A 15,475-nucleotide genomic window follows, 5' to 3' on the forward strand; every position below is an offset into this window, starting at 1 on the left:
TCTTAATTTGTAAAGTAACCATGGCAATGGAGTGAAGTGAAAAGCACAATATTTCCCTCTGACATGTAGAGGAGTAAAGTTGAAGAGGCAGATTTTAAAACAATGTATAAAGTTTATGTCAGAATGTAGTTTCTTTACACAGCAGCCCTCGGGTTTTGTCTGTATTTACATTTAGGTTACAAACCGCCGGTGGTATATCAGTATGTCAGTGTATAGATAGCTCTGTGTATAAACATCCCATGAGGAAAAAAGCGTGCGTGCGTACGTGTGCATGTGTGTATCGCCGCCTCCCAGCGCCACTCTATGTTCCTGAACCTGAAAAAGACGAGGAACCAGTCAGACCAGTGCAGAGCAGACATGGCAGCAGACCGGACCGGAGCGACGCTTCAGCAAACCGACGAGCTTCAGTCATCACATTTGGAGTTGCTGGAGGATCGCGTAGGGAATATCCCGAAGAGACATGCCCGGGTTACCGTCAAGTACAACCGGAAGGAGCTGCAGAGGCGACTGGACGTGGAGAAGTGGATCGACGACAGTCTGGACCGGCTGTTCTTGGGTCAGGTGGGTGTATGAACAGGCGGACCACAGAGGATTGTTTATACTGCTCTGCTTTTTAAAAAAGGATTACTGTGGTGGAAGAAGTATTCCGATGCTTTACTAAAGTAAAAGTACTGATACCACCCTGTAGATACTCTGTTAAATTTCTGCATTGAAAACCGTACTAAAAAGTAGCTTAGGAAAGTATAGTGAGGAAGTGAGAAAGAAGTGTGTGTGGAAGTACACACACATCTACACACACAAACACACACAATTATATAACATTTTTGGAAAAGACTTTAGTGTTTATGGCAATTAATTTGTGAAACAACTGATGGATTAATCAGCTTATCAGTACTGGGTAAACTGTTTGCTAATTTAATTTATAACAAAACATCATACTCATACAAACCCTTTCAATGTTTTTTTTAAATGCAAAAATCTTAACATGTAAAGTAACGGAATGTTCAGATAAATTTCGTGAAGTAAAAAGTACAAAATTTCCCTCTGAAATGTGGTGAAGTAAAAGTATTAAGTAACTCAAATTCATAATACCAGTGGCATTATACAATAAGGCAACAGCCTATCTAAAATATTTTCTAAAAGATTGTGTAGATTTTTTAAAGGTGTCAGTCACAGGTGGGAAATAAGGAAGAACATTTTGAATGTTAATTTTAAAACATTCTATTTTAATAAGAAAGTGATGACGTGATGTGATGTGATGTGATGTGATGTGATGTGATGTAATGTGATGTGATGGCAGACTGTCACAGTGCTGGAGTGTGCTGCAGGCCTCCTGTGGTAATCTATGAGGTGACCAGTTGGAGGAGAGGTGGGGCAGCTTACTTCTCCTTACAAGGCCAAACATCCTGTGGATGTGTCTGCTGTCCCCCTCTCACAGATCTGCATCTTTCTCAGAGCTGGCCTTACATGGGCAGCATGGAACTGAGAGAAGGATGAATGATGTGAAAAAGGAAGAGGGGAAGCTTGCGTAGGAGGGAAGGCGCTGTTATAGGTCCCAGGAGAAAGTAAACAAAGCACATCTGCAGGCCACTGAGGCTGCTGACAGGAGCTCAGGGTCCACAAGGACACATGGAGACAGGAGTGCATGTTAGGACATACAATTCAGGATTGTACTGTGAAGACCAAGTATGTTGATTGTAAGAAAATAGACCTCAGATCAGATCTCAGTGATAAGAAAGCTCTGTGAAGCTAAAATGACCAAACAGGGCCACACAGAGAGCTTCTGCCCCAAACCAGTGGCAGATTCACAGGAACCTTGCATCCAAATGATTTATTTTTTCATTTAATATTTAGGCAGAAAAGGGTTCTAATCAGATGATTGGCGTTTCGATCCCTTGCTTCTCCAGTCAACATGTCGAAGTATCCTTTCCCAACTTGTTCTAGATGTTATGCCATTGGAGTTTGATTGTGTGTGAATGGTTACTGAGTAGCAGGTGGCACCTTGTACAGCGGCCTCGGCCCCCAGTGTGTGAATGTGTGTGTGAATATGTGAATGTAACATGCAGTGTGAAAGCGCTTTGAGTGGGTGTAAGACTAGAGAATGAATACCCAACTTGGAAACTCCGACCTTATGACATCACATGAAGGCAGCAATAACCCTCTGAACCACACTGTAAAAAAATTATCTCTGCTGTAAGCAAGAACACAAACGCTCAACATGAACCTTCCACCTGAATGTGACGTCCAAGTGAACATCTCATGCAATGTAAAAATCTGAATATGATTTGATGTTTAAATCTGTTTTGTTGTTTTATTGCCCAAGATGATTACATAACTACTCACACAAGTGCCATTTTGTTGAACCAAGTCATGTCACACACATAAACAGAGGGGCTGGTGGGCTGTGGAACTGGAGTCGTGTGTGTGTGTGTGTGTGTGTGTGTGTGTGTCAGTGCAGTGGTGTGGACGGGTCGATGAGACTGTCCCTTTCATCCTGCTCGACTCAAACAATGGCTGATTGTTCAAACAGAACAAGCCTCTGTTACAGTATTATGTGAACATTGTTTCTATTCAGCTCTCAGAGTCCAAACATGCAGATGATAGATATGTTCAATGTGTGCAGACTTTAGAATCCAAAGTCTTCAGTTACATTTAACACATGGTTCACACGTGCACAATATCTCGTTGCCTTACAGGAAGATACTCTAAAGAACTGTTTAGAACAGACTCCAACTCCACAGTCCACCAGCTCCTCTGTTTATGTGTGTGACATGACTTGGGTAAACAAACTGATACTTTTGTGAGTAGTGATGTAATCATTAGGGTGATTTTAAAACAAAACAGATTCAAACACCAGATCATATTCACAATTATCAAAAGAACTATTTGCTGCTTCAGTATGACATAAAAATCAAGTCTCTGGATACAAGGTCCATGTGAGTCTGCCACTGGTCTGGGTCAAAAACTCTCTGCTTTCCTTAGACTTAATGTCCTAGGTCAGGGGTAGGCAACCTGAGGCTCTAGAGCCACATGCGGCTCTTTTGCCCCACTCCGGTGGCTCCTGTGTCTCTGACTAAAAATTATATGGAAATGAATGGCGATTATTTTTTAAAATTTTCATTCAATTTTTCAATTGCAAAAATATGTAGCCTGTACACAGAATATGAAAATGTATTTCATTAACTAAAATATGAATCTATTTCTGTGACCTTGGTGTCTTTTCTGCTAAATTTTGCCAAATTTCAAAAATGGTGGGCGGTCCTGGATCAAAAAGGCCTGACTAGCTATGGATTCCAAATCCAAGATAGGAGAAGTCTCAGAGGAAAATGGAGAAGTTATTAGTGCATAGAGGCACTAACAACAGTGCATGGATAGATCTTTTAATTTTTACCACCAACACTGCAAAATTAATGTAACAAAAAATAATAAATAGTGGTAAAACATATTAATGAATGCTCATGTAGACCCATTAATAATATTGATAGGCTAGTTTGACTATATGTGTTGTGTTACCTGCAGCTCCAGAGAGATTTTTTTTTGTTTTGGGCCAGAAATGGCTCTTTTGATAGTAAAGGTTGCTGAACCATGTCCTAGGTCTAAATATGGGGCACACACCAGGTGAGCTAGAGGTCGCCCCTGGATGATGACATTGGTGAGCATGTGAGTTTTCCTCTCGCACCACCAGCAGTGTATATTGCATAATATTTCAACATCTATTGGACAGATTGTTAGTGAAGATTCTCAGTCATCCAGGTCAAGGTGAATACAGGTGCTTTATCGAGGGTAACTGGACTTGCTTGAGTTTTAAGACATTTCTCCTCTCATCCGTTTAGCTTGTTAAGTTCATGAATTGAATGATTAGCCCCTACAGTCACTGGATGGATTAACACAAAATGATGTGCAGATATCCATCGTGCCCAGACGATAAATCCGGCTGACCTTTGGTGATCATCTGACTTCTTCTCTTGTACCACCATGAGCTTAATATTTTTGGTTTTTAATCAACACAGTGCCCAGAGAAAATTAATCACTTTGATCCCCAGACCTATCAGCTAGCATTATCATATTTGAAAAAACTGTTCAGTTTGTTGGCGTAGATTCACAGAACAGCTGAAACAGGATATTGTTGACATAGTAAATGAACAGTTTGATGTTGGTTGTTAGATGATATTTTATGTATCGAGGAATAATAAAAGAAGCTGATACAGCTCTGCATGGCATTTAACAAATAATAATAATAATAAGATAAATTATCATTTGACTCACATTATTAATGCATTCACTATAGCAATACTTGTGAATGGATACTTGTGAACTGCAGCTCACCTGACATGTTTAACATTACGGCCTGCAACACATCAGCATGCTGGCACTGTGAGCATGCTGACCGTGAGATAAGCATATAGCTCAAGTGTATTCTCCCGGTGCATCTGGCATTGCTGTAGACTCTCAGTCTTTTCATGCTAACAGTTGGTCAAGTGACTGTGAATCGAAATGCATATTGAACTACTCCTTTAAGGACCCAAAGGTTTCAAACAATACCAGATATAACAGGCTAAATTTCAGGAGAACATACAAGACATCTAGAATTTTCCATTTTAAGAAATGATGCCACTTAAAAATTAATCTTGTGGGTTTGAATATTTGAGTTACTATCAGTGTGTGATATGGCCCACAGTGAGTCTTCATGGTGGACTGGAATAACTGTATGTGGAAACTTTGGGAAATACTTGAGGACATATGCAGGACTTTATGGGGAAGGTTCAAGAGGTTCATCTAGTCTAGCAGGAGGAACAGATTTCCATGAACCCGCATGGCTTTTTTTTTGTAATCAGGTTTTTTAGGACCCTAAGGCTGTCTAGATAAGAATTTTTCATGTTGCCAAGAACAACTAATGGCTCATGGGATTCATTAGGTGGCCATTTTGAATTGATTTCCGCACAAGTGGTTTCATTCCTCCTGAACCGGACAACATACAAAGACAAAAGAATGTACTTTTTCATATATTTTTGACATCAGGTCACTGACATGGTACTAACACTCTTTATTGGTAAAAAAAAAAAAAACAACACAAAAAACAGGCAAATGACATGTTAGGCTCATAGGGGTGAGAACCACCAGAGGCCTCATGATACGATATTATCATGATACTACACGTTGTAATATGTTGTATATGTGTATGTATAAATTGTATTTAGTGGATCTGAAAAGCAATTGATTTTTATTTATTGTAGTAGGTTACACAAAGTAAATTTGTATTTGTAATATTAATCATTTATTAAAAAAGATCCTACTTGGTGATTTGTTTATCGATAAAATATTGGTGAGCAAAAATATTTCAATACTATCCTTTATCGATTTTCCCCCATAATTAATAACAATATTATGTTTGCTGGGCGGCACGTTGGCGTCGTGGTTAGCACTGTTGCCTCACAGCAAGAGGGTCCCTGTTTCAAATCCCGGTTGGAAAGGGGTTCAATCCGTGGGCGGGGGCCCTTCTGTGCGGAGTTTGCATGTTCTCCCCGTGTCTGCGTGGGTTCTCTCCGGGGTCTCCGGCTTCCTCCCACAGTCCAAAGACATGTGGCTCAGGTTGATTGGTGACTCTAAATTGCCCTTAGGTGTGACTGTGAGTGTGCAAGGTTGTCTGTCTATATGTGTCGGCCCTGCGATAGTCTGGCGAACTGTCCAGGGTGTACCCCGCCTTCTGCCCGATGACAGCTGGGATTGGCTCCAGCCCCCCCGCGACCCTTACGAGGACAAGTGGTTGCAGAAAATGAATGAATGAATGAATGTTTGCCATTCAATTTCACAGTTGTTTTCTGCAACATAATAATAACAAATGATATTAATAAATGTGTGTTTAAAATGTCTATGGTGATTCATTAACATAGTGTGTGTGTGTGTGTGTGTGTGTGTGTTTTCATCATGTGTCTCCATCAGGAAGGTGATATGCCAGATGAGGTAAACATTGATGACCTGATTGACCTGCCTAATGATGAGGAGCGAGTCAAAAAGTTACAGGTAACATGCCTTGCGTGTGTGTGTCATACTGTAGAGGATGCTGCTGATTAAGCAGAAGCAGAGAGAATTTTATTAATGATTCATATTAATGGTTTCTTTCTACCTCATGATGAGAGAGTTTCTGTACCAAGATGGTCAAATTCAGATTCAGAGAGTCACTCAAATTACTTTCTACACTGAATGAGATTTTTAGGGGAAACGCTGTAATGTTTATGGTAGAATATTGTAAAGATTATATATGATTATGTGGCTGGATTGTTACAACATGATCCCCCTTTTCTTGGCAGGAGCTTCTTGGAAAGTGCAGGAACAACACAGGGGTATGTTTGAACTTGAAAATTATATTTCCAACCCAGGAAAAGTCATGATGATGCATACATACCATATGCAAACTTACGGCATACCTACATGCACACACTCAAGCCTCATTCCCACTGCACAAAAATCCTGCTAATACCTGCTAACATCTGGCATTTTAATTCAATGAGAATGCGTATGATCACCATTCACATCCGGGTCAAATGACTCTGCAGTAGACACAGGTTTTTATCACCTCAGGCTCCGATCAGCATTGATGGGAGAACAACACGCAGGTGAATGCGATAATTTTATCTCCTCAACCAGCGAGATGCAATGACTCGCTGTCTCTAATTACCATCCGTCTCTTCCTAAGCAGCACTCAAACATTATTCCAAGTTAGTCTACAATGAGTTTGAAACTGAGACTAAATAAGTAAGAGATACGGAGAGAAGAAACAAACTCTGTTCTTCCTGCTGTCTTCTTTTTATACTTTTTACCTGTTCTGGTTGTCTCTGACATCGCATGGACACATCAACAAAACAAGTTACACAGAAACACACACACACACACACACACACGCACGTGTTCATCTTGTGGAATACAGCCTATTGCCTATATTTAGTGGGTTAGCTGATGTATAAAAAACCACGTTATCACACACACACACACACACACACACACACACAAACATACACATGCACAGACCCTGGTCACATGCACTCAGAGTGAAGCTGCAGCTTCTGACACCTCATCCCATGGTCACTCCACAGGCTTCAACAATGGCTTTCTGTGCTCTCTTGTCTTTTTCTTCTCTTTTTAAGCCTGAAACAAAGAGTCTTTCTGGACTGGAGCTTTGGCCTCACTGTAGCCTGGTCAATGCAAACACAGGCAAAATAGCAGGGAGGGTCAGCTGCTGCTTTTCTTATTCAGACAAAAAAAGGACTTTAATACTGCTTGATGAGGGAGTATGAGGCTGACTGGGCTGTAGAACTTCTAGCCGGAGTGCACAGTCAAACACAAGCATCCAAGAGCCATTGAAGCATTTATTGCAGGAGAATTGAGGGGAGATGGATGAACGCATGATTTTCTCTGTACAGTAATTAAACATACCATAACTTAGAAGAATGAACAGCTGACACTTAATGCATCCACTTTCTATACATAGAATCCAAAGCCTTTATCAGGGTGCTATTCATAGAAAACACAGGTAAATACAGGAAAACAAATACAGTATATTTCGTGCTAAATCTAAACAAGTTGCCTTACCTATTGGGTTTGAATTAATCTCACAGGTTGGCATATTACACAACTCCAAAACAGTACATCATGATCTGTTTGAGTCACATACACACATTAAAGTAAGATGCTTAACATTTAGACAATAATAGGATATAACCCTTTGGAATGTTTGAAAAGTTAGCAGTTTGGCTTGATTTCTTTCCAAAACATGAGAAGAAAGCAGTGAGCAAATACAAAGGAAATGACACAAAATCTAGAAAATCTAGAAAATAACTTTTAAATAACCCAAATTATTTAAAAAAGTGAAAAACAAACAAGGAAAATTTCCTAAAAAGGTTTTCTGTGAAATATTCCTAATTATATAATAATAATAATAATATATATAGTTTTTTGGACATTTTTCCACAGCCTTTTTTAAAAATACATTTTTCCAAAAATACAAATTTCTTGCAATTTGCGGAACTTTTCTTGCCAAGTTGCTCATTGTTACTTTTCCCCATATTTTGTAAAAAACAAACCAATTTGTTCATGGTTCAAAGCTTATAATACTTGTAAAAGACGTTTGAAAGCAACACAGGAAGAGTGATCGATCACGTCGATCCAGGTTTCAAAGGGTTAAACAAAAATTTGACTCAAACAATTTGGCACAACAATTTCAGGTAAACATAGTGGTGGCAGCACAAAGGATTTATACAAACAGTTTACTGGTGTGGCAGCATAGTCTCAAACAAACAGCACGCACCCAGCCCTTATATAACCTGCCCTGCCTCTAAGCTCCTCCCCTTTGACCAGCTGAATCTCTTCATCCAATCACGGCCTCACAAACTGACATTCAGGGTGCGTTCTGAAACACATCATTTTTGTTTTTACTTATAGTAGATACTGCCGCTGCTCTTACAGAATATGTACTGTTGTATGCAGTCACGCAATCGGGACACACTACTTCTTCATAACACTCACGTCCATTTTTTTTTTTTTTTAAGATTATTTTATTCTGGCTTTAATTGCCTTTATGTGACAGGCCAGTGTGAGCGAGAAAACATTGCCGAGTTCACCAGATATATAAACCCGGAGAGCTTTGCTGTTATTATTTTGCAATGTTTTTCCTTTAAGTTATAACTGCATACATGATGGATTCTATTATTCGGTACAACAACATTAGCCTGCACATACATTTCTCTATCACAGTTATTGTAGTTTTTTGTTGTTGGTCATCTTTATGATAATTTTGTTCACTTAAACAGTTCATATTCCTGTTATTACCATCTGGCTGGTCACTTGTATACCCGTCATCCATCATTGTGTCCTCTGACAGCAGTAGGCTGTCATCTGTTTGCGTCTTAGTGTGATGTATCTTCTGCTGTGCAGAGGGTTGTGGGTAAGAATAGCCAAAATAGCATGCTTGCTTTACATACTGCAAAATCTAAGCGGATGCAGTAGGACATCGTGGTGTTTTTGACATAATGCATCTGGCATACTGTGCATTGGAACATATTAAATCTTTGCCATACTGCATAGTGTGGTAGTGTGGGTATTGGAATACCCAGCCAATCTTGAGATTTTGAACGCTCATACTTAATTTATGGGACTCTGAGCAGGAGCATCATTAAAGACAGGTTCATATTTATTTCTTGGATGTCCAAATGGACACTGAAACATTTCTTGCTTACTGTAATCATTCCTCTTGTATGTAATGGACATTCAAAGAACACCTTCTAACATGCTTCCTGTACTAATGTTCCAAAATTCAGTCTTTGTTCTGTACAAGACAGTATCCCAAAGTTTATCTGAAGATAATATGAGGCTTCAGAGTGTAGTTATCAGATTCAGTGGGCATCTTCCAAAGCTTAAGTCTTTAAAGAACAGTTTCTGTTTCCATGATGAGCTGCTGTCAATATCAGTAACACAAGTTGCCTCCACAAAGTTGCCTGTTACAGTTCATATCCATGTCTGTGAAAACAGGGAAGCTTCACACACATCATCAGAGCGACTATTCAATAAGTGACTGTATGCCCCTCCGACAGACACTTTTATGTGAGAAACACATTCACATCATAAACATACATGCAGAGAAACCCCTATCCAGTCACAATATATGTGGTAATAAAATAAGACATTTTGCATGAATTAACAGAAAAGGCACTTAAAATTAGAAGCTCTGTGCTGGAAATTTGCTATAACTTCAAAATAAAGTGTGTTTTTTTACAGACTTGACATGTTCACAAGTCACTTGTGGTTCATTTAGAGCGGATCGGTGACCCACTTTTGGAACAATTCCCACCAGTTTGGAACCACTGCCCTGTTAGATATTTGCGTGAAATGTTGTCATGATTAGCATATGAATACTTGAGTTATGGCCAAAAAATGTTTTGTGAGGTCACAGTGACTTTGACCATTGACCACCACATTTTAATCACTACATAGTTGAGTCCATGTCAATGTTTGTGCCAAATTTGAGGAGCAGCTACCACTGGCCCTGAGGCTTAAAACGGGGATTTCATACTAATGAGACTGTAACATTAGAACACACTTTGATTGGTTTGTCTGTCTCAAACTGCTGAGATGTTATTTTAACACCAAACAAACTTTGGATTGTATTTTTCTACAGAATGAGGACTCTCATTGGAAGAGCGTTAGAAGGGCATAACTCAGCTTGTATGAAAAGAATACATTCCCACCGCAATTGGCGGGTGCATGTGGGTTTTTTTAAACACGGGTAAACCCGCTAAATGTCTGTATTCCCACTGCCACATTTACTGCTGGAGAACAAATCGGACTTTCTCTCAGCTTGTGTGTGTGTGTGTGTGTGTGTGTGTGTGTGTGTGTGTGTTGGTGAGTTGGTGTGACGTCATGGACAGGCAAAAGAACAGGTATACTGCAGATAGCAGCAGCAACAGAGGTAATTGAAAACTTTTCAGTGGTTTTTCCTCGTTATTTATCTCTTACTTATAGAGTCCCCCTTTCAAACTCGGTGCAGATGTATTTGAATCAGTGTTTTAGTGCTGCCTAGGAGGACCCAGACAGTAATTAGTGATGGCATGTCATTGCATCTCGCCAGTTAACGAGCTTCAATTACTGCTGCTTACTTCATTGCCAATCGAAGCCGGAGACAATAAAACCAGTTTTTTACTGCAGAATCATTTGAACTGGGTGTGAATGCCAATTGTACGCATTCCCATTGCATTAAAAAGCCAGATGTTAGCGGGTGTTAGCATTTGTTTGGGCAGTGTGAATGAAAACAAACTGGTTCATAAACCAACATAGCTGCTTGCAACTTGGTATCCTAGAAATATGCCACATTATGCTACCCAAATATGCACCCAAAGGCACAAACATAGTGAAACTCAACAGAGGGCTGCATACCTGTAACTTTCTCTGCTGGGTTAGATGTAGATGTCTACAAAAGGGAAACAAACCTACATGAATCCAGAGTCAAACAAATGTTTACAGTCAGTGTTTATTAAAGACTTTGGCTGCCTGTTTCACCCACCAACTTGCACTGTTCCCATAACACACCATATCTGGATCCTCATCAGACTCAACAATTACCTTATTCCCACTGCACAGAAAACCCACTAACACCCGCTAACGTCTGGCTTTTTAATTCAAAGGGAATACGTACGATTGCCATTCACACCCGGGTCAAATGACTCTGCAGTAGACACAGGTTTTATTGCCTCCAGCTCCGACCGGCACTGATGGGAACCCAACACCCGGGTGAATGCGCTAATTTCAGCTCTTTAACTGGCGAGATGCAATGACGTGGCGTCACTAATTTTACTTAAAATTACCATCTGTTTCCTCCTAAGCAGCACTAAAAAATTATTCCAAATAAGTCTGCACCGAGTTTGAAGGAGAGACTAAAAACTTTTCAGTGGTTTCTTCTATTTTTATATTCCTTAGTTATTTAAAGACCTCTGTTCCTGCTGCTGTCTTCTGTTTACCTGTTCTCCTTCCTGTCTCTGACACACAAACAAACTACCCCCCCCACACACATAACAGCTGATCGAAAGGCAGACTCGTGTGATGGTTACTGACAGTGGGAATACAGTATTTTGCAGGTTTACCCGTGTCTGAAAAAAAACTAATTCTGGTGGGAAAGGGGTATTTTATTTTAACATAAGCAACACATTAAAATGCAGAACAGTAGAGAGAGAGTGGGAACTTCCTCCTCGGTGGCTGTGCGGTCCTCCTCTGGGGGACCCTGCTACTCTCTGAGGCCTTTTTCCATCTATGGACATAGAAACACTGAAAACACTCAACAAGAGGGGTGGAAAATGAGTAAACACTTCACTTCACAACACTTCAACTCTTTGAAACCTTGTGCTTCTTTCAGATACATTTCACAAATCTTTAAAACTTTGAACCCTGAGCACATTTGATTTCTTTAAAAAAATATGGGGAAATGGCAATGAGCAACTTAGTTAGAAATGTCCCACTAATTGCAAGAAATTAGTAGATTAAGAAAATTATGCTTAAAATGCTTGAAAAAAATGTCTGGGGAAAAGATAAAAGAAGCAAAATATTTTTTTTATAAAAGTATTATAATTACATTGATTTTTTTTTTTTTACAGAATTATTATTTTTATGGACCTTTTGTTGGTATTTCCTTGTTTGTTAGTTGTGTGTGTTTTGTCTTATTTTTGGATAATTTGTTCTTTCATTGCTCATTGCTGTCTTCCTATGTTTTTGAAAGAAATCAAGCTAATTTGCTCAAGGTTTCAGTGGATAATGATTAAGGCTCTCTTTTTTTCCGAGTCAGATTTGATGGTCCAGTGAAAATAGACTGCAGTGTGTACATGGGAATGAAGGAAGATTTCACCTAGTATAACAGTGTGGCTTATTGATGTGAGATAGAAGGATGTCAAAGAACTATTCAAACACTTTATTGTAACATTGTATTTCATCTCTGCTTCATGTGACACCTGTTGTTGGTGGGGTGCTCCTCCCCAGACCTTCATCAGAGAGCTGGTGTCAAAGCTGGAGGGAGTTCAGAAGCAGGAGGAGCTGCAGAGCGAAGGCATCGAGCATCCCATCATCTGCCACAACCCCTACCGCCATGAGCCCTACCACTTCAACAACCCGCAGCAGCACCATCACTCCCACCACACCCGAGGCCAAAACCAGACCCTCTGACCACCCCTCCAACCAAGACACGACGTCATGACATGAAACAAGTGTCTGTTGGACTATGAAAGGCAAAGAAAGACTCTACTCTACTCTTAAACTCACTAATTAAGAAGTCACATCTTGAGTGTCTTTTGGTTACAAGACTCCAGGAATTCACTGCTCCTGGCCAAGAAAGAGTCTGGCACATCTCCCACCATAAAAACACAGCCTTTTCCTAAAATGTCAGACTTTTCAAAGAAATAACTTTTCGTGTCATATCTCACAACAGAGATCCATAATAAAGACAGGAAAATTAGATTTTGAGAATAAATTCATAATATTATGAGAAAAAAAATCTTACATTTCTAAGTATGAAGTCATAATATTGCAGAGTTAAAATCGTACATACATGAGAAAAAAAGTTGTAATATTTTGAGATGAAACTCGTAATTTTATGAGAAAAAAGTTAACTATTATGACCAGAGAATTGGGTAATATGGTAAAATCCCCTGTCCATAATTTCCTCTTTTTTTTATATTTTCAACATTTTACCATTTGTTCATCCATCCATCAATTCTGATTATTTATTCATACTTTGCCACTTTTTATACGATACTATCCGATTCTCCAGTCTTAATCTGTGATTTAATTTTTCATGAAATTATAAATTTAATCTCACAATAGTATGACTTTTTTCCCTTGTCAATTTCTGAGATTAATCTCGTCATATTCAGACTTTTGTTCTTAAAAAAATAGGGAGTTTTTTACCCTCACAATATAATGACTTTTTGCTTGGAATTGCAACTTTATCTTTGCAATATTATGACTTTTTTTTTTTTTTTTTACCCAAAATCTTTGGGGGTTTTTCTTTAACATAGTCCTGATCCTCCACTGTAATATCTCAATGATTAATATGGAAATACATTCACAACTCTTCAGATAATTTAGAAGGAAAGACACTTGAGATGCCATGTAGCACAACACATGACATCATAGAAAAATACTTTTCCACTAAGTAATTTGATAAATACTTTATTTGCAACCTCTGACTTTGACTTTAACTCGACTGGAAAAGGCTTTCATTATCTGACTCTTACTGTTATCACCACAGTTTCCATAGTTGGATGCAGGTTTGTGGTACTAACTGATAAAGTATCTGATGAAAGAAGGCAAAAGAAAGCAGGATCAACTAAACCTAGAATACACCTCTCTTGATTTAAACTAATCCTATCACACATCACTGTCTGAACCGATGTTTCAGACCAATGTGTCCCACCGTCCACTCAACACATGAGCAACTTTTCAAATAAAACTGCCAGATTAGATGCACATATATGACTTATTTAACATGTTAGGTAATGGAGATCCTGAGTGTTATTTATTGTCATGATTACAGGAAATGGAGATAGATCCAACATGCCAGAATGATGTAACACTGGAAATAATCCTGTTGCATTGCTTACATACTGTAGATTTTTAATATTCAGTTTTAATAGTGATGTTTCACCCCCTCTGTTTTTTAGATGTGTCGTTACTACATTTTCAGTTTTGTTTGTACATTCACTAACTTTGGATTTTGCAAAGAGACACAAGTTCTTTGTAAGAATTTCTAATAAATTTAGTTCTTTCACTGTAGGTGCATGTTTAATGGGCTATAACGTTCTTGGCATTTCATCTGAAGTTTGAGAAGGATGCTTGTTAGGTTCACCTGTACTGTACAAGTTCATGTCATCCAATATAACATCTCAGACCAAAAGGATATAAAAAACATTTGAAGTGATCATTATCTGTGGGGCCCCTGAAATCTACATGTTTAATATAATTAAACTCAAGCTAATGATGAAACATCTTCGGTCATCATCATCATCATCATCATCATTATTATCATAATCATCACTGACATCAACATCATCATCATTTTATTTACACATCAGAGAAATAGTTATATAGAATACAATACAACCACAATACAACAGAAACTCACAACACTACACAAACAAACACACAAAACATTCACTACATCAAATTCACATTGATCCAATAGTAGAGTCTCAGCGCCAGTTTAATGAACGCTCCCAGGACTACCAGAAAAATAAAAAAGGAAAAGAGTGTTGCATCAGTTATCCAACAGTATGTGAAAACCATGTACCGTCTCTATATGAAGCTACCAGACCCAGATAAGAAAGTCGGACCTGCCTGGAGAAACCTGAGCCCGCCGACATAGCGAAAAACCCCAGCTCATCCACTGATGGCCTCAGGAGATTAAGAATACTGCTACTGGAAAATACAGCAACTAAAAAAAGTTGCTACAGTAGACTCAAATGGGCATTTCATAACAAAACATTTTAGCAGTAAACAGCATATTCCATATGTTTGTAATAAGTGGCTCTTAAAGTTCTTTTTGATGGAACTAGAATGAGATGTTTTTTGTTGTCATCTAGCTCGTTCCGTATTTATGGTCCTCTACACACACACTAAAGCTGTTGCATTTTAGCTTGGCATTAAAAGTTTACTGAAAAGTTAACATATTCAGAATCATCTTAGTTTGTCACTCCATGTTTATTCATTGTGTGCCAAGCTCACCAGAATTTTAGATCAGTAAGTTGATGTGAGGATCTAAGGACAGAGGGATGTCTTATACGCTGTAAAACCCTCTGAAGAAAACTGTGATTTGTGATAATGGGCTTTATAAATAATATTGGCTTGACTTAATATAATACACACATTTTTAATGTAAATTGCTGTGGTTAAAGGATAGGTTCAGCATTTTTTAAGCCTTTCTTACAACTATACCCTCATGGCTGTT

The 15,475-nt window shown here is 38.8% G+C and overlaps 1 protein-coding gene across 1 annotated transcript; it reads left to right on the plus strand.

Moving 5' to 3' along the window:
• Positions 1 to 357: 357 nt before the first annotated feature.
• ppp1r14aa (protein phosphatase 1, regulatory (inhibitor) subunit 14Aa) lies at positions 358 to 14,302 on the plus strand. Its single transcript, XM_042498562.1, has 4 exons — positions 358 to 561; positions 5,941 to 6,021; positions 6,309 to 6,341; positions 12,514 to 14,302. Exons 1-4 carry the CDS (start codon positions 358 to 360, stop codon positions 12,694 to 12,696), a joined length of 501 nt encoding a protein of 166 aa, XP_042354496.1. The 3' UTR covers positions 12,697 to 14,302.
• Positions 14,303 to 15,475: the final 1,173 nt, after the last annotated feature.

This window comes from Plectropomus leopardus, chromosome 13 (assembly GCF_008729295.1).
Source record: "Plectropomus leopardus isolate mb chromosome 13, YSFRI_Pleo_2.0, whole genome shotgun sequence".
Taxonomy (NCBI): Eukaryota; Metazoa; Chordata; class Actinopteri; order Perciformes; family Serranidae; genus Plectropomus; species Plectropomus leopardus.